At 47.1% G+C, this 20,997-nt stretch overlaps 9 protein-coding genes across 9 annotated transcripts; 5 read left to right on the forward strand and 4 right to left on the reverse strand.

Annotated features, from left to right (window-relative positions):
- Nucleotides 1-1,702: 1,702 nt before the first annotated feature.
- LY89DRAFT_730338 (uncharacterized protein) lies at nucleotides 1,703-2,602 on the forward strand (the record flags this gene model as incomplete). The annotated part of the gene is made up of 4 exons (XM_018219464.1): nucleotides 1,703-1,901; nucleotides 1,976-2,004; nucleotides 2,054-2,194; nucleotides 2,246-2,602. The coding sequence occupies 4 exons, from the start codon at nucleotides 1,703-1,705 to the stop codon at nucleotides 2,600-2,602; spliced, it is 726 nt and encodes a 241-aa protein (XP_018074639.1).
- A 565-nt stretch (nucleotides 2,603-3,167) lies between these two features.
- Nucleotides 3,168-4,517, forward strand: LY89DRAFT_682043 (putative UPF0661 TPR repeat-containing protein C16D10.01c). The gene has a single exon (XM_018214428.1). It carries the CDS (start codon nucleotides 3,196-3,198, stop codon nucleotides 4,372-4,374), a length of 1,179 nt encoding a protein of 392 aa, XP_018074640.1. The 5' UTR covers nucleotides 3,168-3,195; the 3' UTR covers nucleotides 4,375-4,517.
- On the reverse strand, nucleotides 4,438-5,578 carry LY89DRAFT_682044 (RWD-domain-containing protein). Its single transcript, XM_018214429.1, has 2 exons — nucleotides 5,325-5,578; nucleotides 4,438-5,233 (listed from the first exon to the last, which is right to left on the reverse strand). Exons 1-2 carry the CDS (start codon nucleotides 5,389-5,391, stop codon nucleotides 4,599-4,601), a joined length of 702 nt encoding a protein of 233 aa, XP_018074641.1. The 5' UTR covers nucleotides 5,392-5,578; the 3' UTR covers nucleotides 4,438-4,598.
- LY89DRAFT_439326 (ARM repeat-containing protein) lies at nucleotides 5,276-7,882 on the forward strand. Its single transcript, XM_018207528.1, has 2 exons — nucleotides 5,276-5,888; nucleotides 5,937-7,882. The coding sequence occupies exons 1-2, from the start codon at nucleotides 5,561-5,563 to the stop codon at nucleotides 7,754-7,756; spliced, it is 2,148 nt and encodes a 715-aa protein (XP_018074642.1). The 5' UTR covers nucleotides 5,276-5,560; the 3' UTR covers nucleotides 7,757-7,882.
- Nucleotides 7,883-8,051: 169 nt separating this feature from the next.
- Nucleotides 8,052-8,492, reverse strand: LY89DRAFT_779079 (uncharacterized protein). Its single transcript, XM_018222269.1, has 2 exons — nucleotides 8,149-8,492; nucleotides 8,052-8,095 (listed from the first exon to the last, which is right to left on the reverse strand). The coding sequence occupies exons 1-2, from the start codon at nucleotides 8,375-8,377 to the stop codon at nucleotides 8,070-8,072; spliced, it is 255 nt and encodes an 84-aa protein (XP_018074643.1). The 5' UTR covers nucleotides 8,378-8,492; the 3' UTR covers nucleotides 8,052-8,069.
- Nucleotides 8,493-12,657: 4,165 nt separating this feature from the next.
- LY89DRAFT_553279 (uncharacterized protein) lies at nucleotides 12,658-13,416 on the reverse strand (the record flags this gene model as incomplete). The annotated part of the gene is made up of 2 exons (XM_018208331.1): nucleotides 12,658-12,886; nucleotides 12,959-13,416. Coding segments are annotated over 2 exons (687 nt in total), but the record flags the coding sequence as incomplete, so codon positions are not given.
- A 2,396-nt stretch (nucleotides 13,417-15,812) lies between these two features.
- On the reverse strand, nucleotides 15,813-16,501 carry LY89DRAFT_730344 (uncharacterized protein; the record flags this gene model as incomplete). The annotated part of the gene is made up of 3 exons (XM_018219465.1): nucleotides 15,813-16,205; nucleotides 16,267-16,343; nucleotides 16,399-16,501. 3 exons carry the CDS (start codon nucleotides 16,499-16,501, stop codon nucleotides 15,813-15,815), a joined length of 573 nt encoding a protein of 190 aa, XP_018074645.1.
- A 383-nt stretch (nucleotides 16,502-16,884) lies between these two features.
- Nucleotides 16,885-17,686, forward strand: LY89DRAFT_439651 (uncharacterized protein). Its single transcript, XM_018207529.1, has one exon. The coding sequence runs from the start codon at nucleotides 16,934-16,936 to the stop codon at nucleotides 17,387-17,389; it is 456 nt and encodes a 151-aa protein (XP_018074646.1). The 5' UTR covers nucleotides 16,885-16,933; the 3' UTR covers nucleotides 17,390-17,686.
- Nucleotides 17,687-17,954: 268 nt separating this feature from the next.
- Nucleotides 17,955-20,646, forward strand: LY89DRAFT_705251 (MFS multidrug transporter-like protein; the record flags this gene model as incomplete). The annotated part of the gene is made up of 4 exons (XM_018217442.1): nucleotides 17,955-18,358; nucleotides 18,508-18,720; nucleotides 18,783-19,730; nucleotides 20,608-20,646. Exons 1-4 carry the CDS (start codon nucleotides 18,098-18,100, stop codon nucleotides 20,644-20,646), a joined length of 1,461 nt encoding a protein of 486 aa, XP_018074647.1. The 5' UTR covers nucleotides 17,955-18,097.
- Nucleotides 20,647-20,997: the final 351 nt, after the last annotated feature.

The following is a 20,997-nucleotide window of genomic DNA, read 5'->3' on the forward strand; positions in this document are numbered from 1 at the left end:
CTCTGTCGAAGAAAGGTAAGATCCAGGATTACCTTCATCGAGGGGACAGCGGCCTTTTTGTTTCTATATACAAGAGCCATCGAAACACCAGTCTTTCCACCTCGACCATCCGGATCCCTGTTTACATCCATGTGTCAATCTATGCAGGCCTACGGACTTTGAGCCAGAAGGTGACTCGCCCTTGGGATGATCACCTCACGCACTATGGACGGATTTGACATCGACTGGGGTTTGGTCTTCTCAAAAAAGGCAGACACAGACATGAATCGGGCGTCGTGAGGTGCATGAAGGAAAAAGGAACTTCATGCTGCAGGACGTGCGCTGGTCGGTTGGACTGGCAAGGCTTCGGAAAGGGGGCCGAGCTATTTTCGGCACTCTGCAGGCAAAACCACAACTCGAACAAGATTTAGAGGCCGTCATAAAGGATCTCCCCGCGACCCTTTACCAAGTCGTATCAGAAATGGAAGACCAAGGAGCGAGCCGAGAACCCATTACCGATGATCAGTCTGAGAGTCCCAGAGGTCTGAGCAAGATCGGCGGCGGAACCTTTTGCCTGCTCAAGTACCATTCGTCCAAGAAGAAACACCACCATACAGTGTACCCCCCTGATCATATCTTAGCTTGCCAAAAGTATGGAGGCATATTGCTTCAACTTGAAGAGAATGTACAAGCAGAGTTTGTATCAAGATTCAAAGTCCGTCCGTGATTCGGTACTTTAAAGCGGCATAAGCTCTCTCCTCTTTAAGTTTGCTTGTCTCCTGAGTCCCAATCGAAGCCGGTCTTCTCTTCCAGGATTAATATGCCTCAGAAAAAACTTGCAGATTGGTCTTGGAAAGAGCAAAAGCGCTCGTTGGATGTCGAATGAGATGCCCTGGATTTGTCTTCTTCGAGGCTTGATATTATTCTTACGCCTCGTATACCCCATATTCAGCAAGGCTCGCTAGGTCCAGTTACTGCCACGTAGAATCCAGGAGACCCTATCGACGGAGCAAGCTTACCCCTGATCAAGTGGGCAAGAACTCATAACTGGAGGGGAAAAGCAAACGCAGCGGGACAGATATAAGACATCTCGCCTCCCAACGCCATTCAGCTCTGTTGCTATGCCCACATTCACCAGCTGTGCGACCTGCATTCACGAGACGGCAAGGAAGCGTACTTCGAGACCACCTGCAACACGAGACTCTGATTGCGTATGTAGTTGTCTGTCATGGACAGCCATACCGAAGTGGACGAGCCGACAGAATCAGGGCATGTGGTACTTTATTGACGGGATTGCTTGCTGCGAGTGGTGCCTCACGCTGGCCCCCGAGGCTCCGACAACGCAATTTCATCTCTGATAGAGGAAGCGCCCGCTCACTCCACAGCGTCAAATATCATGGTGGCTCTCTGGACTATAAGCTGTCGTTGGCACTTCTAAAGGTGCTAGAGGTCGACATCGGTAGGTACTGTAGGTCAAAATGATCTTCAATTGTCGGCATCATACGTTCCGCGGTGGCTAAGCCACCCTAGATTCCCCAGAGAGTCAGCAGGGAGAATTCATCCACCAACAAAATAGACTGACTGGAATAACGTCACGAGGTCTTGACGAAGTTCAATCCAACTATCTTCCAACTATTTTCAATTGCCATCTTCCTATTTTATTTCAATCCTGTTCCTATTTCCGACACTCCTCAGCAATTGATTCTTCGTCCATCACCTCACAATGCCGATTCGAAATCCTTTCTCAAAGCGTCCAGAGGTCTCGACAGGCCTGCAACCTTATGAGGAGGGCATTCGTCCGTTATCGCAGAATGGCACGCGACCGACATTCGAGAAGGTTGATACAATGGGGTCAAAAGGCTCCTCTGCCATGAGTATTCGCAGTAGTCAAAGCCAGGAACCCGTCGAGTATAAGATGTCCGGTATGCGCCGGAATTCCCATTAGAGGTCGCAATGGTGATTATGGAAGTCTTTTGGCTGATCATTGTCGAAACAGTTGTTAATGACAGTGGAGTGTATCTACCAGTAAGTCTCAACCCTCGAAGATTATTTGGTATGTGCTGACACCTCTCAGCCATCTCCGCCTGAGAAGAAGGGGTTCTGGCCGCGGCGTTCAAACCCATCTGGCACGTCGACCAGCTCTGTCAATGGGGAAGCAGACATTGAACCGTTCTCGATCTCACGCGAATCATTCGATTCTTATAGAAGATCCTTTGTGCGACCATCCCGAAGTGGCTCCTGAAGGCGCATACTGATTACTTAGCAGGATATCTCAGCCAGATCCCCTATAGTTCAACATGATATTGGACGACAAAGTCTCGACTCGGCACGACTTCCCAGACTTCCTCGATCGGCGATGAATGAGCGACGGTTTGAAAGACAACCTCCTACTGCAGAAGAAGGATTCGAAGATGTTGGACTGAACGACGAAGCTAAACAGACCAAGAAGAAGGGCTTCTTCTCGAGGCTGGGGGATAATACAGACTCCACTGCTCCGACTCAAAGCGGCTCTAGATTCCATATTGGAGGAAGAAAGAGAGGTGCAAGTGGTGTGGGAGAAGAGCTTGGGAGCATACAGCGCCCTGGCACGTCTGGCTCTCGAGAGGCAAAGGAAGTTCACTAAGAAAGGAGAAAGGAGAATTCGCTGCACTCCTTTTCACGTTACATATTTGGGCTGGTTTATTAGGTAAGACCGGGGCGTTGGTTATCTGTTGCTTTGACAAAGGCACAATCGCTCAATATTTCACCACTAGATGTGGAAATACACCTTGCATAGGATCACAATCTTAATAATGATAATGGACATTAGTTGATCATAAATTTTCTTCAACGTGACGCCCATATATTTTTAGGTTATGGTACTTGGGCACACGAGAAGTCGTTTGTAAATACCTATATAGTATTGGGACTGCTCTGCGATTTGCTTCACATCAATTTTTTGTCCCATCCCGGAGAATTAGCTTCCGAGAGATGAGTCACGAGAGATAATTCAAATTGCTTGCTGTTCTACTTTGATATGATCTTCAATGTACATGTTTTCAAAATTCAATTGCTGAAACAGGAACAGGACGTACATGTGGCGCTGCCGCAATCATCGTCATTGAGGGGTCTTTCAACGCTAAGGGAAAAGTGGGTCCCTGACTTCCAAAAAAAAATATGCAGTTACTCGCAAATAAACTCTGGTTTGGCAATGCTATTATCCTACGCGCCAACACAATGAAAACCAAGCCCAGCCGCAAGAATGATAAGAAGGCGAGAAAGAGGGGAAAGTCTGCGCTTAATCGAGTTGCAGCAAGTCCCTCGAAGTCAGTATCACCAGCAGAACTATTGGTACAAGCAGCATTCGTTCTCCAACAAGGCAATATCGAAGGCTCCGTTCCTTTGGCAAAGCGCGCCCTTTCCCTGCTTCCTTCCGACTCCGAGGAGGCTCTACCGGCCCTGAACTTACTAGGAGAAATTCATGTTGAACTCGGAGACATAGACGCGGCGCGACGATATTTTGCACAAGCTGCTGCAATTGATGAAGATGGAAAGATCAGCGAAGATTTGGGTGGAGGCGCCGAGAAGTTTTTATGGTTGGCTCAGCTGAGTGAGGAAGGTGGACAAGACAGCGTGGACTGGTTCGAAAAGGGAGCTTTATGTCTACGGATACAAATTCAAGCGCTTCTCGATAGCAAGAAGACGGATGCTGATACCGAGGCGACGATAGCGGAGAAGACCAGAAAATTAGCGGTAGCCCTCTGCGGAGTTGTAGAGGTGTATATGACAGACTTGAGCTGGGAAGACGAAGCAGAACAAAAGTGCGAGGCTTTGATCACAGAAGCTACTATGGTTGCTCCAGGGTTTGCGGAGCCATGGCAAACACTTGCGAGTGTGAGGATCTCTCAGCAGAAGATGGAGGACGCAAAAGCTGCGTTGACAAGGAGTCTAGAGCTATGGAAAGATTTACCACCAGAAGATCCTTCAGTACCGGACTTTCCCACCCGGGTCAGCTTAGCAAGATTATTGATGGAAGCCGATATGGATGTGGAAGCCATTGAAGTTCTGGAGCGATTGGTGGGAGAAGATGATAGTAGTGTTGAGGTATGGTATCTTGGTGGGTGGGGGTTGTATATGATGGGAGAGAAGCAACGAAACGGCGAAGTCAAAATCGAGAATGGAGATGGAGAAAGCTGGAAAGTTTCATGGATATCGAGTCGTCAATGGCTCCAGCACAGTCAACGTCTCTTCGAGCAACAAGATTACCAGGACGAGAGGTTGGGAGAGCATGCAGAAGAATTGCTCAAGACTTTGAATGCTGAATTAGGTGGAACTTCTGCTGATGCCGAGTTGGAAGATGGAGACGAATGGGAAGATGAAGGTAGTGATGAAGATGAAGAAATGGCCGGATCATGATAGACTTAATGCTAGAGCTGGCGTACTGGCGTTGGGGTTTCCAAAATCACGCGGCTTATACCAGTAATTGGGCTATGTTATGCTTCTATGAAGAGATGCATGTATGACTTCTAGATACCATGATCAATGAAGAGATATTCACAGACCCTTAAAGTCTTAAACCCCAGCTGAACGCCCACAATGCAACTCCTCCATGCCGTCCCTAAAATATATGTTTCCCACACTTAAGCCTCAACTTTCATTTTCTCGACCCCCTCCACCGGAACATCATCTTCGTCATCTTCGTCCTCATCAATCTTGCCAGCCAAGCCTCTCTCCCAAAGTTGTTTGCCTGTCAATTGAATAGTCGTATCCTTGCCTCTGTTCTTCTTCTTCTCGGCAGCTTCGTCGTCTTCATCTTGCTTCGTCTTCATCTGTTCCATCTCCTTCCTGAACCCCTCTCGCCACTTCATGAATGTCTCTGGGTTTACAGGTGTTCCATGAAACTTCTTGTTCTCCTCGGCTTCTGCAGCAGCGACTTTTTCCTCGTGCTCATGCCGAGCTTCTGCTTGCCGGCTGGCAATAAGTTGTTCTGCGTTGTCCTTCAAGGTAGAAACAAGCGTGAAGATCATAGCCATGCCCATATTCTCCTCGATAGTCTCCGATAATCCATCTAAGAGAGTTTCTCTGTCCGAACCGACGCTGAAGTATGGGTGCGCCGGCGCATTTGGAGGGGCTAGAAGGTCCAAAACTGGTGGTTCCTCAGGGTAGGCATCTGGGTATTTGACCTGGAGGAGGAATGTTGGAGGCTCTGACTCATCACCATCATCGTTTGTGACATCTAGTAGAATCGATATTCGAAATTCTGTCTCTGATATGTCTTTGGATGTGTCAGTAATGTTCGGTGCTTCAAGGCGGGGTCAAAAAACTGCTTGTAATTTGCGCCAGCTTCTCCACAAAATTCTACTGACCTTGAATCTCATCCGGGAAGATACTATCGAGCACTTCTCGCTCCTCGACTTGCTCGTCTTTCCCCATCTTTAAGGTCCTCACTGCCAGGTCGAGAATTCTCCTGAGCTGGTCGTGGGGTTGGCTAGAATAGGTTTAGCTCCAATCAATCGATAGGAAAAAGATAAACTCTCGATAAAAAAAGTTTCCACCAAGCAGCAAAGTCCACTCGAATCTGCGAATCTGCGAATCGAGCAAAATGCCCACCGCAACAATTACGAAATCTGCTATGGCAGGTGTCAAGAGAAAATCTGCGCCTGTCAAGAATGGACATGTCAAAGAAACCAAAAAAGCAAAAGTCGAATCGAAATTTGCTGTCAGGACAAAATCCAAGGCTAAGCCAGCCAAGAAAGAAAAGACTCCCAGCGATTCTGATTCCGATGACCTCGATTCAGACGAAGATGGAGGAGTACCGCTTACTTCTTACGAAGAGGAGGAAGAAGTAGCGGAAGAGAGCGAGGTTGAAGATATTCCCAAAGTTGCAGATGGTCTACACCCAGATCGTGCCAAAGCTGTTTCAACGAACAGTAAGCAATTCCTCCTTGCATTATGCCACACCAATTGACCTTGAATAGCACAATCTTCCAGAGAGGCACATGCCAAACAGAAACAGCTTGCGCAAGAGCGGAAAGCGGCCAAACCATTAGCAGATCAGCTGGCTAGGACGAAGAAGATATGGGAGCGACTAAGAAGAAAATCACATGTACCACTCGAAGAGCGAAAGGCATTGGTCACGGAGTTGTTCGATATTATCACGGGCAGAATCAAAGATTTTGTGTTGAAGCACGACAGTGTGCGAGTGGTTCAGACTGCTATCAAATATGCCAATCCCGAACAAAAGAGGATGATTGCGAAGGAACTTGCAGGCACCTATCGACAACTTGCTGAGAGCAGATACGCCAAGTTCCTGATTGGAAAGCTTTTGGTTCAAGGTGACGATGAGATCAGGGACACTATTGTACCAGAATTCTTCGGTCATGTCCGCCGACTCATCAAGCACCCGGAAGCTTCTTGGATTTTGGATGATGTTTACCGTGGAGTTGCCACGAAACAGCAAAAGGCTACCATTCTTCGAGAATGGTATGGAGCAGAATTCGTGCTCTTCCAGAAAGGCAAATCAGAGGAGGTCACTGGTGAGCTGTCCGAGATTCTAGCCGAGGATCCAGGCAAAAGAGCGCCCATCATGCGATCCTTACAGGAACTTATCAACCACCTCATACAAAAGAAGCTTACTGGTTTTACCCTTCTCCACGATGCCATGCTTCAATACTTCCTCAACGCCAAGCCGGGTACTGAGGAGATCACAGAGTACTTGGAGATTATCAAAGGTGACGAAGAGGGAGATTTGTTGAAGAATCTGGCGTTCACAAAATCTGGTGCAAGAGTCGTTTGCCTTGCATTAGCTTACGGTACTGCCAAAGACAGGAAACAAATCCTCAAGACCTACAAGGACACTTTACGAACGATGGCTGCTGATCAGAACGGCCATATTGTAATTCTCGCTGCATACGAAGTCATCGACGATACTGTCCTGACGGCGAAATCCATCTTCCCAGAGCTACTGAGCAAAGACGCAGAGAAGCAAGTAGAGAATATTGTGTTTTCGGCGAACGATATCAACGCCCGTACGACGCTTCTCTACTTGTTTCAAGGAAGATCCAAAGCCTTGTTTCCCTCTAGCCATTCTTCGGATCTTGAGATCCTGGCTGAAATTGACATAGTCCGAACAGCAACCAGCAAGAAAGACCCTGAAGTAAGGAGAAGCGAGTTGGCAAAAGCACTGTCGCCATATCTTCTGAAGGCTATCGAAACAGCAGCCAAGGATCTTGTTGCTTCATCTTTCGGTGCTCAGTTCGTGACCGAAGTCATGTTTGGCGCTGAAGGAGACAAGACAGCCGCATTGAAGGCCATTGCCGAAACAGCTGCTGGAGACCCGACTTTTGTTCAACCAGAGACTACAGAGGAGGAGAATCCCGAGCCTGCGTCCCATGTTGGCAACACACCATTCGGCGGAAGACTTTTCAAGTCACTTATTGCTGGAGGACGATTCGACAGCAAGACAAAGTCTGTCATCCCTGTTGTTCCGGCTCTTAATTTTGCCGACATTCTATATCCTAACATCAAGGACTTCATCATCGAATGGGCCACTGGATCAAGCTCTTTTGTCGTGTTAGCACTGGTCGAATCTGACACATTCTCTAAGAAAGATGAAGTCTTGAAAGTGTTGAAGGCGGAAAAGAAAACGCTAGAGAAGGCAGCGAGGGAAGAGACCATGGAACAAAAGGCCAAACGGGAAGAAATGGAGAAAATGGCCAAGGAGACCGGAAAGAAGTCAAAATATGTCAGCAATATCGGGAATAAGGGGTCAGCACTTCTATTGGAAAAGTTGAAGTAACATTGCGTAGATCTCTATTGCTATCCGTTGCTATATGTAATTGATACCCACGATCCCATCATCTATCAAGTTGTCATTCGAGAATTACACACTGCTTTTGTGATTCATCTCTCCAGTAAGCTACTGACAATGGCCTTGCAGCCAGCGGGAGGTATTCATTATACATGCAAACGATATATAGATATGCAATGGAGACGCTTCAGGTCCAGCGGTAACGAAACTCGTTCATACTTAGTACTCGATACATAGTCTCATAGCTCATCATCAATGAAGTCGTAACGACAGACCCTCCCTCCCTTCCTATTCAAATATATTACGTGCAAGTTAACTTCGCACCGCCTAGAGCATCTGTTAGTAATTTGCTCTGAGAAGCCAATATAAGTATAACCTACAGCCCGCAGTATCGGCCACAGAACATATCCCCGCAGCTCCATTACTTTGAGTACACGTATCGCCCTTCTTGCTCGTATTTGCAATGCAGCAAAGTCCTGTAGCGACGGGACGGCCATCATTCACAGCTCGGTCGAAAATGGTCGCGGCTTCTTGGCGAGCAGTGAGACTACCTGGGGCAGCGAGTGCAGTGGTCATAAGTAGAGCCAACGTTGATATAGTGAGCTTCATCGTGAACGAAAGTCGGTCAGTTTTGTGAGTATAGTGACAGTGGTCTCGTGGTGATCCCAATGAAACCGACCGGCGGAAAGTATGAAGAAATATTAAAGACAGTAGAAGAAGTAGATATGAAGGAGTGATGAAGAATAACTTTGGAAGCTCACAGAGAGATAGACTTAATTTATACTACTACAACGCCATTTGCATTGACATGACAGCTCAATCACTTGGCATCAAGGCCTCATGACTTCACCAACACTCCACAGCAGCATAATGCCTCACGATATCCACCACCCCGCTATTGACAACACGAGATCCATAAGTCTCGGCAAAGGTTAATGGGATGGCATGCATGTTCCGGATCGTCCTGTCTCCTGAAACGGTCTCGGCTATCTGATGTACAATTCGCTAAAACTCATGAGACGATCTGCCTAACTCGCCTACTCATTCCAAGTTTGATCCCGGTGTCAGATTTGATGTTTATGGGGATCAAGCACTTGTCGTACAACGATGATACTAGAAATATGGCCTCTTGTAGAAGATGGAGGAGGACGGAAAAGCATAAATGCTCTGGACCCACCGGAAAACATCCGTGTCGGGACAGAATGAAAATTGGGAGCATGATTACTATTGTACCGCCAAATGCCGAGTTTCTTATGAAGTATTAGTAAAGGAGAATGCTGGGAGGTGGGAGAGGAAGGATGCTGCGTGAGATCATGAATGAGGGTTGTCCCACGAAAACTCCGACATTCACAATGGAGTTCGAGTAAGTAGCTTGTCACTGGGAAGGCAACGATGTAGTTGCATGACTCTAGGCACTGAATGGTCTCCGCTTGGTACTAATTAAGCTTGCGAAGCAAATGGTGAGGAGGAGAGTGTTAGATTAATAAAGTAATAACGTTGCGCTTTCAAATGCAGCCTCGATAGCAAAGGAGGCATGCGCATCTTCTGAAACTAACCTTAAGTTCCTCATATACATCTTCCATAGCAAAGTAAACATGTATTCTCCTGGTCCCAACTAGTAGAGTGTGTAAGCTTTAAGCGTTTCTCTCCAAGTCATCTCAGACTTACTACAAACGCAGGTCTTCCAACTGATAACCAATCAATCCTAGAAGCCACCAAAACGACACAAATAACCTCGATTACTCTAAAGAATTCTAACAGCGGAACCACTTGGGTAAAGGGGATGTGTTCATCTATGAAAGTGGAACTTTCACCCAACAAATGTACTCGACTTGCTAAGGCACTAGGCAGGCACCGACCTATGATAAGAATCCATTAGCTACATTCCTTCTTGAACACTTATATGATTGAGTTGACAGTCAGAAACCAGGGAGTCATCTTAGTTCTTGCCAAATTACCTGTAGAGAAATGGACATTCAAGCCACGATCGCTGGGAGCCATATTTACTGTCTCGATGAAAAGTATCTCACAATTCATTGATCACGGATTGATGGTTGTGGATCATGCAAAATTCTTCAGTCCCATTGCCTCCAGAGCGAACAGCGCAATATGCGCGAATCGCGCGAATAGCGCAACTAGCGGGAAATGCGCAGGATGCGAGAACAGCGCCCTGGGTATGTAGGCCTCAAAATTGTGATTCATACTATGGAAATTCAGTCTAGAAGCAGCTGAGATCTCCCAAAGGGATTTCTCACCTGGTGTCCTTCGGATCGTTATGATTTTGAGCCTCATCAGCCTCCTTTCCTTGGGGTAAAAGCATCACATACAGCATTCGGTTTGCGGCTCGAAAATAGTCTCAAAGATTTAGAGAGAAGATAACAGAAACAGTCTGAAGTGAGGGTATCAGTAGAAATAGAAGAACTACAACATGGGTTGTCCTTTTTGGGGATATTTTTCTGTCTGTTTCTGCTGTGCGAGATGAGATCTCGCTTAATTACACTTTCCCCTATTTCCAGTTAGGGGAGGCGCGAAGCGAAGATTCGACGACGTCAATGGAAGGCACAACTCATAAGATCATTGAATTCGGGGGAAAAGGTATGCTTTATATGGGCCAGTTCAAGTAGAATTTGAGATGTTAACAGAAAAGTGAAATGAGTTCACACATTCAAATGCATTTCGATGTACGTAGTTACCACAGACATCATTTGAAGCAATATTTTTGGATGATTGTAACAGGAGTCCAAATTGCCCACTGACATACTACTAAGCGAATCTTCGCTTAATGTTCTCTGAAATGTGTAAAAAGAATGTAAAAAAGATGTAAAAAAAAGTGTGAGCAACAGGAAACAACAACCACAAAAAAACCAACAACCAAAATTTAAAAAGAAGAAGAAACCCAAAGCCCTGGGATGGCTTGAACAGCAGACCTTGGGAAAGAATCAACTATACAATATTTCTTATTAAAGGGGAAAGTAATCCACTGCTGCACAGTCAGCCATTCAACTGGCAGTGCCGGCCAGGATCGCGACCCCAACGTCTATCACTTTTTTAACGATCGTTTGGGGTCCTCTCATGGAGGTTCATCGGCTTTTGGCCCACCGTCCACAATCGGATCGTGCAGGCCCAGGAGCTCTGCGGTTTGATTGTTAGTGATGGTTTGGGTGATTAAGTATTGGGGGACCTTACATGCCGGCCATCCTGCGAGGCTCTAGCCGTCCACAATCGGATCGTGATTTGGCCCCGGCGCCGGGGGTAAAATGCTAATTAGATCTTATGTAGAGCGTTCAAGAGGAGCTTTTTGGGCTAGAAGTGGTTAGTGCATCGAGCACGTGAAACACCAGAACTTGGATCATGTACCCAAATGGGTGTTTTATAGACTTAGAACAAGAGGGAATACTATAGTAGTATATCACGAGCTTCTCATCAAATTACAAATGGTTTGAATTATGTTGTGGTGATGAATGGCCAAGTTCAGTGCTGGTATGAGGATCCCCTTTAGCAAGCGAACCACCCCCAAGGACTTGGACAGCTCTTCATCCATACTACCACTACCATCAAGTCTTTTTTAAAAAAATGATTTGTAGTTGAATGAGCATCTTGGTTCTTCCCGCAGTAGTAAATTACTGACAAGGAGCATGCATTTTTCGGGGGTTGGGGCCGAGAATTGAGATGCTCCTTCCTGGCACCATAGGGGAAGGCACTTGCCCGACCGTAGCTTTTCAGCGTCCTCCTTGCCACTAAATGAAGCGACTCAGTGCTCTATACTTTCACACCATGGTGATAGGAGCCTATTCCCAAGTCTTTTGCTCCAGGACTGCTTCCATCAAGTTATACAATCTCATGCGATTCCAGGGCCTGCTTACTTTGTTTGATCAATCCGAAGACCGACGACAAAGAGCCAGACTGACCGTGGAGGTCTGCGACAGTATTTCAAAGGTCTGAACGGTACTGTTTGAGGGCGCAGAGCTACTGGACGTCCTTCAAACAAGAACAATTGCAGCATGCCACGAGCTGCTCGCCTGAAAACACTTTGGCAGCAAGGAAATCGACGACAGCATCTGCAAGACTCTAGTATCCTCTGTAGCTGTCGCAGATTATTCCTATCGCAGCAAACCTATGGAGATGATATCCAACCCGATCGCACATGGGAGTTTTGAGCATCGCTGACTTCTTGGCATAGAACACATATTCACGAAACACAAAACACGATTTGAAGTGGGACGAAGGCATAAGGATAAAGAATATACATGATGGAAACCTACAATTATAGTCATTACGGCGTAAGGACCGTCTGGGTCCTCGACCCCAGGATTCGCGAGTTTCTGAATGGGAGGCGCCAGCACCGTCTCCATTTGTAACTGTACGATCATCTACAACACATCGTCGTTACTGGCATCGGTGTTTCGGTCGAGATCTGGTACTCTTATCGTATATTTGGGCCAGTACGGGTCCGTGGGGTCGAATTTTATGTATGTGGTCTGGTCCAAGTGCAGTTCCCGCGCGAGAGTGAATATCTCTTTTCGATTATCCAACTCTTCGCGTTCGGCTGCAGAGAGAGACATATCCTCGTCATGATCCCAGGTGATGAATGCTTTTTCTCGTGTGTGAATTCTGCTCAGATTCATATTGTCACTGCTTCGTCTGCCAGCAAACGTATTTCGATCCTTCTCGATTTTGACTAGCTTGTCCGCATAGTAAGTGGCAGTATCTGGAAATTCCATGTATTCGAAAAGGTCCACAAATGTGAAGGCATAGTCTGCTAGAATCGGACCGTACAGTCTTTCGTTTTTATCATCCTCAGCTTTGTTTCCTGTTCTCTGCCATGTCTCACAAATTGACACCAGCAGAAGACGATAGAAATCTTTGGGATAGGAATAACAAGCGTAGTCTACCATGCCGACGACAGCTTTGATCCAGTTTATGACACGCACTCCTTCGATGGATCCTTCGTGTGATCGGAATTCAACTGTTGGTTTACTATCTGCACGGCCGGGTTGGTTGGCTTCCTCCCTGACACCAGTAAGGTTCAGAGAGGTATATTTGTCAGTGTCCCGGTATGGGTTAGCTTGATCTGCGATCCATGCAGTGACATTCTCGGCCTTGGTGTGGTGAGCGTTGCTTTCGGTTCTGAATTCATTGCTTTCCAGAAAATGGCGTGCACCATCTATTGCTGCTGGCCTCTTGCCATACTTTTGCCAGTATTTGTGCGCGTAGCGTGAATTGTCGCGAGAGAACTGGGCCATGGTACTCTGGGAACGGAACTGGCCGAGCGCAGTTTTGATTTGTTCTTCAAATACCCAGTAAAAGGCGATTAAGTTCCTGATCTGTTGATGTTCAAAACTATTACTTCCTCTGCCAACATGCACATGTAGACCCGTGGACTGATTAGTCTCAATGTGATAGCTGGCTTTTAAGAGATCGCATACTTTCTGGACCTCATCGAGAGACGCTTGGGTGTTGGCCTTAATTGGAGACCTTATTTCTATCTGGGCCCATTGATAAGGACTGTCCTCGGGGCCCTCGATGGTAGAATCGTCGACGACTTCCCAGACCGAATAGTCTCCCTGTTGGTATGCGGTCTTCTCCACTTGGCCTACTGGCAGGCCCGCCTGCGCAAGTAGATTTCGGATATGTCTTTTGATCGCCATGGATGTGGAGCATATAGTTCGTCGTCATAAAGGGTATTTTTGCCATTCTTGACGTCCTGGGCTGTGGTGTCGAAGAATATAAAGCGGGTGTCGGATGGATCTGGGTTCTTATCGCTCTTGTATAGAAAGCCGACGGCCATCTCTAACTCGACGCCGAATGTCAGAGGTATTTTTTGGCTGGACATGATGATTGATGAATGATGGATCTGGGTACTTTGGCGGAAGATTGAAAGCTTGTAGTTGGAGTAGAGGAACAGGAAAATTTATCTGAAGAGCTGATATGGTCCCCTCGATTGGATTTATAGAATCGACAATGCATTATGCTGAGCCATTGTGTAACTTAGGTCAATAGAATTGCACCTGGTCTTTGATGTCTGGTTTATTGTGTTTCACACAATGGAAACAAGGCCTCGATTGTCCTCCATTGTCGTGGACAAAATGGTTGTATGTCCATTGTCATTATGTCTCAAGGACTTTGGTTTATTTCTTGGTCTCCATTGTGATTTTGCAGGAAATGGATAGCTTGGCCCTTTGTCCATTGTCGTGGATCGATTCGGTCTAAGACCATTGTCGAGCTCTGTGAAAAATGTAGTAAATTATTCTCGCTCGAATGGCGTCTTCGGAGGAGATTAAGTGGCCTGGAAGTAACCAGCAATGATTGAAATTAACCTTTGAGATGCCCACCATTCATGGAGAATCTTGTGTTTCTTCGTTGTCGCAGTGTCGAGTATTCGAGAAGAATAAATCTCCCATAGTGGTCCAAGCTTCGGATACCATCTCCTAGCCATCATTACTTGCAGCAATGCTGGTAGTGACCAAAATTTGATGTTCAGAAGACGAATCAAAACCAATTCCTTACTGGACCTTCAAGACAGAGCGGGGTGGACATCCAGGCCCGCGGTAGCTGAACCATCCCGCTCCGCTCAAGTCGTACAACAAAAGTCCAGAACCGAAAGTCTGGACGGACCTGGGTCTTCACTGCGATGCGCAACAAAATTGCAGGACATTTTTGGCTAGATGCACCATATTTCAATGATCGCGAAATGGTGAGGAGAAAGCGGAGGGGAGATGAGCCCAGATTATTGTGGGACACTTCTGGCCAAACTCGCGATTTGCAACATAAACCTCAAGTATCTGAAGAAAATCCCGGAATCGCGAGGATTCCACGAGCCAGGTTAGAAATGAGAGCAGATGTTTAACATGACGACATGCAACAAGAAATGCTCAAAATTCGGACAAAGACCAAAGTCGAGCGGTTTTTACAGTACAAAGGCTCTCAATCTCCCAGTCAGTGAAACACACCCGGCACGGTACGACTTGCAACAAAACGCGCTCAATGTGCTAATACAAAACCGACATTAGATTTATATATACCAAATAAATCTGTTTCGAAGGCGAAATATATCCTAACATTGAAGAAAGCAAAGAATTTCGAAGCAGTGAAGAGGACGAAGGAGACTATTGCGGGGACAGAGGAAACCAAGTATGTGCGTAGATATAAGAGACAAAGGCAGCAGAGATGTAGCGAATTGGAGCAGAGTGGACCAGATCCCTACAATCATAAATAAATGCCAGAAAGAGATTGCAGCAGCAAAGCTCAAAATCCAACTTTGGAAGCAGAAACAAGGTACTGGTTCTCTCCACAGCATCATTAGTTGAGATGTTTCCAGAACAAAGAAAGAAGACCAGACATGGTCTTCGTGTGGAGTTAATATGTTGTTAGCTTGGATCAGATTCGAATGAAGCTTTCCAGATATGGCATGGTGGACGGGAGTCCGGAGCTCGAAACTAGCTCTTTGAAGTTCGAACCAGTTTCTCTACAGCTTTGTATGTCGATTTCCTTTCGCCTTGTTTTGAGGTCTTCATGATACGAGAGGCTTGTTGGTATGCTTGCAAGGCGGAGGCGAATCAGCTGTTGACATGGCAGTAAGAGAGCTGTTTCATGACGACTGTACCTTTCTCTTCCCTGTCCCCCAGCAGACAACTTTATACCACCTACATAGAAATCACAGATGGAAGAAGACATCAATCTGACTTTTAGGCCATCTGATTTCCTATGCTAGGCACCCTAATTATCATATCGAGGAACACAATAATATTCATGCGCTCCAGCTTCGCATCTCATCCTTCATCATCAATCATCCCCACGTTTGGTATTACTGACTGCCCTCCAGCAGCCCTTTCCATCCACAACAAAAGCAAATCGTCGATCGAAAGATGCTGGAACTGCGTATGCACGTGCCCTAACACCAATGCTGCAAATAACGCGCTGAAACAAGAAACCATATGCACAAATCGTCCGAAACGCGTCGACTATTTTGAGAACACCACACGCAAGAAGCGTACTCTATTTTCGTCGCAGTCCAGTCGAGTAAAATCGAAGGTGAGAGGAATGCTTAAAGCATGTAGCCAAAAGCAGCACCGACACCAACGGCAAAGGCTCCAGTGCCCAGATTGCGCATAGCAGCCAAAGTTGCAGCACCAGCCTTGGAAGAAGAAGTCCCGGTGGAAGATCCGGTGGCGGCTCCGCTGGAAGAGGTGGAAGTTGCGGTCATGCTAGCAGAGCTCGTGGTTGCGGCGGTCTCGGTGAAGTTGTCTGGATCGAGGTGACCGCAGTTTGCCTTCTCATTTGTGTTGCAAAGAGCTTGAGCAGCGGCGTCACCAACGTTGGAATTGATGCAGTTTTGGAAGATCTGCTCGCACTCGAAGGTAGGGATTGTTTGGGTATAGTACTGGAGACCGGGTGCGGAGTTGTTGGCAGCGCAGGTACAGTTGTAGGTGAGGGTATCCTGAAAAGCAGCTCATTAGCAAGGTATTCTCGAGAGACGTTCGCGAGATTGAAATGCATACCGGGTCACAATTGTTCGTGCCTGGGTCACCACTGCAGAGAGTACCACAAGTGTTTTGTTGTCCTTGGCACCATTGATCTGCGAAGAAGTCAGCATTTCGTATTTCTGGACCAGTCGATAATGGTTGACTCACTTCTGAGGGTCAGAGTAATGGAGCTGGGGTTGATGGTATCGTTGGAGCTCTGAGCGGCAACAACACTGACGAACAGCGCAACAGCGAGAGACTTGGCGAGCATCTTGAAGAATTACGACGAATCGGACGAGTTTGGAATTGGAAGGCGACTCAATTGATGTTCCGAAGAGACCGAGAGAAATGCTGGAAGTGTTTCAAAAAGAAGAGAAGCGGGTTGCGGCGAGATCAAATAGAAGAAAAGGTCGCAGCAGCAGTTGGGGAAAAGGGAAGCCGACGATGGTAAATAATCAATCCAGGCTGGGAAGCTACGGACAGCACTGATACGCGATGCGAACGCTAAAACTTTTTAGTGGCTTTTTAGTGGCTTGCAGCCTTCGCGGCGTCCGAAACGAGCCAATGAGCGGGCTTTTGGGCTATCTGGACCGGTCTCACTGGTCAATGGCCCGCATCTTCTCATGCAGGGCCCAGGACCAAATCTGGGTTTCTCTCAACCTCTTCTTTTCTCGTATTCCCATCGTCCAGACTACGGTAGACTATGTATGCACGTCTGGAGGTGTCTGTCTGTCTGTCTGCCAAAGCTGCTGCACACCTCTCAACACTCTTCTTCCCTCTGAAGCATCGTCGCATCTCTTCAGACCATCATTTATCTGACACGGATAAAGGGATGAGTAGGCAAATTAACATATCCGACCCCTGGCGAGAGGGAAATTGCCCCATCTCAGTCACAGCAGGCCTCGCAAGTTTGAGATGTTGGGCCGACAGTGTTTGCCAGGTGGTGGAGGAGAGCTTATCAAAATGCACCTACGGGAGCGGATTCGAGAGCTCACGCCAATCCTCAATCTGCATGGGCTCCATATCAAAATGGTTGCTAGTCGTGGCAACCTGCAGATGGAGACCCAGCGCAAAAAAACGACGACGACGACGACGACTACAGTACGACGAATCATTAGACTCCACTCCACGATCTCGCGATAGTTCACGCATGGTTTGAATCTGTTCTTGGAAATGGCTCGAATGAGGCAACTGATGTCTCACTGCTCCCTTTTTAGTCTTTTTTCGCCTCTTGCGACTGGTCCCAGGACGCCGAGACTTGTGAGGTGACTTGCCAATGATTTTATCCGTCAACAATGGTGCTACCAGCTCTTCCAGGGCCACGCTTCCCAGGTCCCTCGCTCTCAATTTGAAATGCCATGTCTGAGAACAAAATTCCATTCCCGCGAAAGTAGAAACCCACCAAAACGGCCAAATCGAGCAAAGTTTGTACGCCACTGCCTCTCACTCAACATGGTGCATGCCCAGGGTGGAGGCTTATCATGTGATGACGCCGCTGTCGATACTGTAAAAGAACCTAAGAACCTTGTCCATTTCGAGGCCGAGGCCGAGGAGGCCAAGCTTTTTTGTTTCCGTGCCAGATCCGAGCCAAAGTCCGTCCGTGCCTCTCCACTCCACCTTTTGCCCATTTCCAACCTCTCACATCTCGCGGACAAGCACTTCCATCCCCACTCAGTCAAAATCCACCAAAGATGGGGTTGTAGTTGATCACTGACAAATGCGGCATTCATTCATTCATGATGGTATCCCAAAACTTCTCGCATTGTTGCTTTCCTTTGCTCCACAATCTCTTGTTTCTTCTCCCCGCCCTCTCTCCTTTTACCAGCCTCGTTTTCTCGGTTGTGAGCTTTGCTTGTACCAGACCATTATGACAAAAGATGAAGTTACCGAAGCCGAACCACCATCTTCGGTGAGAGATTTACCAGATGAGAAAGATGCTCTAGGCAAAGATGCGAATGACTCGACTTCTACTGTTAGTACGGGTGAAGAGCGGAAGTTTGCACGCATACGAGACAATGAGTATGCCAGGTCTTTTTGGAGATTCATCACGTGGACTCCGAAGCGATGTAGATGGGATCCTGAATCACCCCCTCAGTTCAGTATGGGCTTGAACGTACTGTTCGCTTTTGTAAGTTTTGGGCATTTATTAGAATTCTCCTACCCAGAGCCAAGGTCATTCTCTACCAAGAACTATATCACGAAGTTGAGGTTGTTCATCTAGGTATCAAGACTTATCAAAAACTCTTTGTCAGCGAACTGTCAACTGACTGTCTCTAGGCTGGCACTTTCACAGTTGCAAATCTCTACTATAACCATCCCATCTTGAATATTCTGGCAGAAGAGTTCAATGTCTCCAACGAGAGAGCTTCTCAAGTCCCTACGGTCATGCAAGCAGGCTATGCAGTAGGGTTACTCTTCCTGTGTCCACTTGGCGACATATTTCGACGGAGAGCATTCGTGCTTATCCTAGTTTTCTTCACAGCTACCTTTGTAAGTCAATTTAATTTCTACCTGTCAGACGACCTCGGGGAATTTCGACTTACATGCTCTAGTGGGTTGGCCTATGCATAACGAAATCATTCTCAGTCTTCCTTGCAATATCATTCATCACAGCCGTCTCGACGGTCACACCACAACTCATGCTCCCTCTAGTCGGAGACCTTGCACCACTCCACCGTCGAGCCACAGCCCTCTCAATCGTCGTCTCCGGTCTCTTGCTAGGAATGCTCATCGCCCGTCTCCTATCCGGAATTCTCACCCAATACACTAGTTGGCGAACCATCTACTGGTTCTCCTTCGGCGTGCAATATCTCATCCTAATCCTCCTCTTCTTCTTCATGCCCGACTACCCCAGTACCAACCCGGGTGGTCTCAACTACTTCAGCATGCTTTTCAGCATCCTAAAAATGCTCTTCAAACACCCCGTCCTCGTCCAAGCCTGTCTCGTCGGCTTCTTCGTCTCAAGCACCTTCACCTCCTACTGGACAACCCTAACCTTCCTCCTCTCCTCCCCACTCTACTCCTACGACTCCCTAACCATCGGTCTCTTCGCCCTGATCGGCATCGGAGCAATGTGTTTCGGACCCCCCTACTCCAAAGCAATAATCGACCGCTTCGTCCCCCTCTTCAGCGTCATCCTCGGCCTCTCCTATTGCATTACAGGTGTCATCATCGGGACCTACACCGGCAGATTCACGGTCGCAGGACCCATCATCCAAGCCTTCGCCATCGATCTGGGTCTCCAGACGTCGCAAATCGCAAACAGATCAGCGATCTACGCGATTGAGCCGAAAGCGAGGAATAGGGTCAATACGGCGTATATGGTGTCGGTGTTTTGCGGGCAGTTGATGGGGACCGCGGTAGGGAATAAGTTGTATGCGAGGGGAGGGTGGATTGCGAGTGGGAGTTGTAGCGTGGGGTTTATTGGGGTGGGGTTACTCGTTTGTTCTGCGAGGGGCCCGTGGAATGAGGGTTGGGTTGGGTGGAAAGGGGGTTGGAGTGTGAGGAGGAGGGATTTGGGGCCGAGGAAGGGGAGGGAGGAACCGGCCGTTGAGCAGGCGTTAGAGGAGATGTCTGCTGAGCAGGAATCGGAAGGGGAGGTGGTTGATGGGGAGAAGAAAAGTAGTAGGGAGGATGGAGAAGGAAGGTTGCAAGAGAGTAGGAGTAAGGATAAAGAGCTGAGATAGAAATGAGATGTTCTGAAGCCCCGAAACAGCCTTCTCAATCGCGACTAGACGTTCACATCAAGAGAGCTGAAGAACACCGTAAATATTGGAATATCAAATAACATTGTTCCAAAATGTGTGGAACAATATGAGTGAAAGTCTTAAGCGTGAACTAAATTTGAGAGATGAAGTGGTGTAAGAACGACATATGCGCCAACTAGTAGAGCCGCTGTTGTCTTCCCGTATTCGATCCATACAGTAATTCATTTCTCTCAACTTGAAACAATGCAAGTCAACAACTACTCATTATCTGATGTCACATCTCTTCCTTGATTGACTCCATGTTCTAGTTTTCGAGCAGCCGATTCAAGTGTACGCTCTTAATACAACGCTAAACCAACTCACATGCATAAATGAAAACTCTTCACCTTCAAAAAAACTAAGCTCACTTATCTGCAGACCTCGCTTAAAAAGGACCTCCTCAATTGCAAAGATTACCAAAAATTGCCACAAAAAAACTAAAAAAATCATAGAACCCAAAAACAAAAACTTCACTCCCGAAGGCAGTGTCCAACACCATAGCCAGCCAGTACGGGGTTTTAAGGGGGCTTCATCATCATCTTGAGTTATTCGTATTTCAAGCACTCACGAGAATATAAGAGAGGCACGATCACTGTCGCAAGCGTCTATATCCTGGAGGCCGCTATCTCAGAGGACGGTGACGGAAAAAATGCCTTGTTGGGTTTTTTAGGGTGTTAAAGAGTGCAAGGTTGTGATTGGTTGAGCGGCTGGTTGAGCGGCTGGTTGAGTAGGAGTCGAAGCGGAAGGTAGGTAGGAGTGGAAGATCGAGAATAAGGATAAAGCTACGTAAGGTGTATGAGGAGAGAAGTTTTGCGGCTGCACGAGGGATCGTGAGAGAGCGGTAGAGAGGTAGCATGAGGCACTTCTCCATTGCAATTGAATTGTATCATAGCCCCTTTTCATCGCAGCTCGCTTAATCTTGCATGCAAGTGAAGGCTGTTTTCGAAATTATTTTTGTGTATTTATTGTTTCCATATACTCGTTGCTTCCTGGCCACATATTTACATAAAAGAATCTGGGT

The sequence above is a fragment of the Mollisia scopiformis genome (genome assembly GCF_001500285.1).
Source record: "Mollisia scopiformis unplaced genomic scaffold LY89scaffold_6, whole genome shotgun sequence".
Classification (NCBI taxonomy): domain Eukaryota; kingdom Fungi; phylum Ascomycota; class Leotiomycetes; order Helotiales; family Mollisiaceae; genus Mollisia; species Mollisia scopiformis.